The sequence below is a fragment of the Pundamilia nyererei genome, unplaced genomic scaffold (genome assembly GCF_000239375.1).
Source record: "Pundamilia nyererei isolate P.nyererei 1_Seehausen unplaced genomic scaffold, PunNye1.0 scaffold00167, whole genome shotgun sequence".
In the NCBI taxonomy this organism is placed as follows: domain Eukaryota; kingdom Metazoa; phylum Chordata; class Actinopteri; order Cichliformes; family Cichlidae; genus Pundamilia; species Pundamilia nyererei.
This window is the reverse complement of record NW_005187568.1, coordinates 720,769-723,268: the sequence shown is the minus strand read 5'-3', so window position 1 is coordinate 723,268 and position 2,500 is coordinate 720,769. Positions and strand designations below refer to the sequence as shown.

The 2,500-nt window shown below is 43.9% G+C and overlaps 1 protein-coding gene across 1 annotated transcript in view; it reads left to right on the top strand.

Moving 5' to 3' along the window:
- snapc4 (small nuclear RNA activating complex, polypeptide 4) overlaps positions 1-2,500 on the top strand; it is a 14,676-nt gene that overhangs the window by 4,401 nt on the left and 7,775 nt on the right. The window contains exons 14-17 of the mRNA XM_005745806.1: positions 39-145; positions 367-461; positions 543-637; positions 2,221-2,312. Coding sequence (XP_005745863.1) covers positions 39-145; positions 367-461; positions 543-637; positions 2,221-2,312 — 389 coding nt within the window. The remainder of the gene's footprint in view (positions 1-38; positions 146-366; positions 462-542; positions 638-2,220; positions 2,313-2,500) is intronic.

Genomic DNA, 2,500 nt, shown 5'->3' with positions numbered 1-2,500 from the left:
TTTACATGCCAACACTCTGAAACCTCTTCTGTTCCCAGTGAGTTACTTCATGGAGGGTCGTGACCCTGCACAGTTGATCTACAGGTGGAACCAAGTTTTAGACCCGAGCCTGAAGAGAGGGCCATGGACCAAGCAGGAGGATAAGGTACACAGAGGACTAAGTGGATACACCATAGCAGAGCCACATCAGTGTACAATCAGTAGTGTAAATAGTTCAGAGAGGAAGTACTTGTTTGTGTTCCTGTGATGAGATTCTGCTGCATAAGGTCCCAGTTTGGAACCTACTATGAGTGTTTTTTTATATTTGCATATATATATTTGATACATATGATAACATCTAGTTACTGACCGGTCTTTGTCTGTCAGCTTCTGCTACAAGCTGTGGCTCGTCACGGAGAGAAGAACTGGTGGAAGATCAGGTTGGAGGTTCCCGGACGCACTGATGGAGGCTGCAGAGACAGGTAACACTTGACTGGAAGAACAGAACTGAGTTTGTCTGATAATCTGGGTCCTAGTTAAGATGTGTGTGGGGTTGCTTGCAGGTATTATGACTGTCTGAAGGCGGGGACAAAAAGAGGCCCATTCGACAGGAAGGAGAGAGAGCTGCTAGTGGAGCTGGTGGAGAAACATGGAGTCGGTGGGTCACAAACATGCCACAGAGCAGCATATTAAAAGCATGTTGCTGCAGCAGCTTTCACAAAAACACAAAAAATCAGAAATCACAAGCCCAAAATCTTTCCTGCAGCATCTTTTCTGTTTTGACTTATTAACCAAGGAACAGTTTTGACAACAGAATGAGAACATAAATCAGTTTCATCAGAATATAAACATTACTGACAGTAGATTTTTATAAAGATTTTATAAACGTATACATCCATCCATCGGTCCGTCTTCTTCCGCTTATCCGGAGCCGGGTCACGGCAGCAGCCTAAGCAGAGAAGGCCAGGCCTCCCTCTCCCCGGCCACCTCCTCCAGCTTGTCTGGGGGAACATCAAGGCGTTCCAAGGCCAGCCGAGAGATATAACCTTTCCAGCATGCCCTGGTTCTGCCCCAGGGCCTCCTCAATGGGACATGCGTGGAACACCTCACCCAGGAGGCATCCTTATCAGATGCCCGAACCACCTCAACTAGCTCCTTTTGATGTGGAGGAGCAGCAGCTCTACTCTGAGCCCATCCTGGGTGGCTGAACTCCTCACCCTATAAACTTATACAGTACTGTGCAAAAGTCGTTAGCAACCCCTTATATTTTAATAGGGAAATGGAAAGTCAGTACAGCAATAAATGGAAATATAGTATACAAGGCCAAAACAGAGTTTGTACACTTTGTAATTGGCCTTTGACCATCTTTATTCTTCAACACAGCCTTAGGCTTTTTTTTTTGTCTTTTTTCAGTGTTCTTCAGCTGTAGTTCTCCAGGCTCTTTGAAGAACATCCAGAGCTGTTCTATATTTCTACCCTTTGCTCGGTTCTCTGTGAAGATGATCCCACACTGCTTCAATAATGTTAATCTAGGGAGGCTAATCCATGACTGCCCCTGTTCCACACCACTGACTGAAATACCATGGTGGAGTCTCCAGTGTGGTTTATAGATGACATGTCTGTGAAGGTTCTCAGTCATCCAGGTCATCGTAGACTAAGGAGCTTGGAAAGAAAAGTGTCTGGACTTCTTTGAGTTGCTTGAAGACGTTTCACCTCTCATCCGAGAAGCTTCTTCAGTTCTAAGGGTCAATTGGTGGGGAGTCCCAGATTTAAACCTACTGTAAACACTCAATCTTTGTTTTTCTTTTTTTTTTCTTTTTTTTCTTCAGTGCCCTTGTGTAATTTGGCATACCTCAGCCTTTTCTCCCCATTTCCCTTATTTAAGAACGGCCCTTTCATAGCAGCGTTCTTCTTTCTTTAGCTGCAGCATACAGCAGCCTCCTCCGTCACAACAACCCACTCCGTATCCTTCTTCACTACATCCATGGATGTTTTGTGGTCTTTCTCTTTTCCTCCTGCCTGGCAGCTCCACATTTAACATACTTTAGTGTGATCTGATACCATGAATCTTTAGCTAAATCTTCATCTGCACAGCCATTTTTTTTATTAATATCCAATGAAAAATAAAACTCTGCACTAAACATTTAAGCAGCTGCAGTGACACACTCTGCTGTCAAGTGTGTGTGTGTTTGAACGTGTGTGTGTGTGTGTTTTTTTTTTTTTTGTTTTTTTTTCTTTCAGGTCACTGGGCAAAGATCGCAGCTGAGATTCCCAACCGTATCGATGCTCAGTGTATGAGGACATGGAGGCAAATAACCAAAGCTGCAGATGAGGTACATGTTGTCTTGGAGGGAGGGAAATGTTGGTGTTGTGAGAGGATTAACATACAGTGGGGCAAAAAAGTATTTAGTCAGCCACCGATTGTGCAAGTTTCCCCACTTAAAATGATGACAGAGGTCAGTAATTTGCACCAGAGGTACACTTCAACTGTGAGAGACAGAATGTGGAAAAAAAAAAAAAA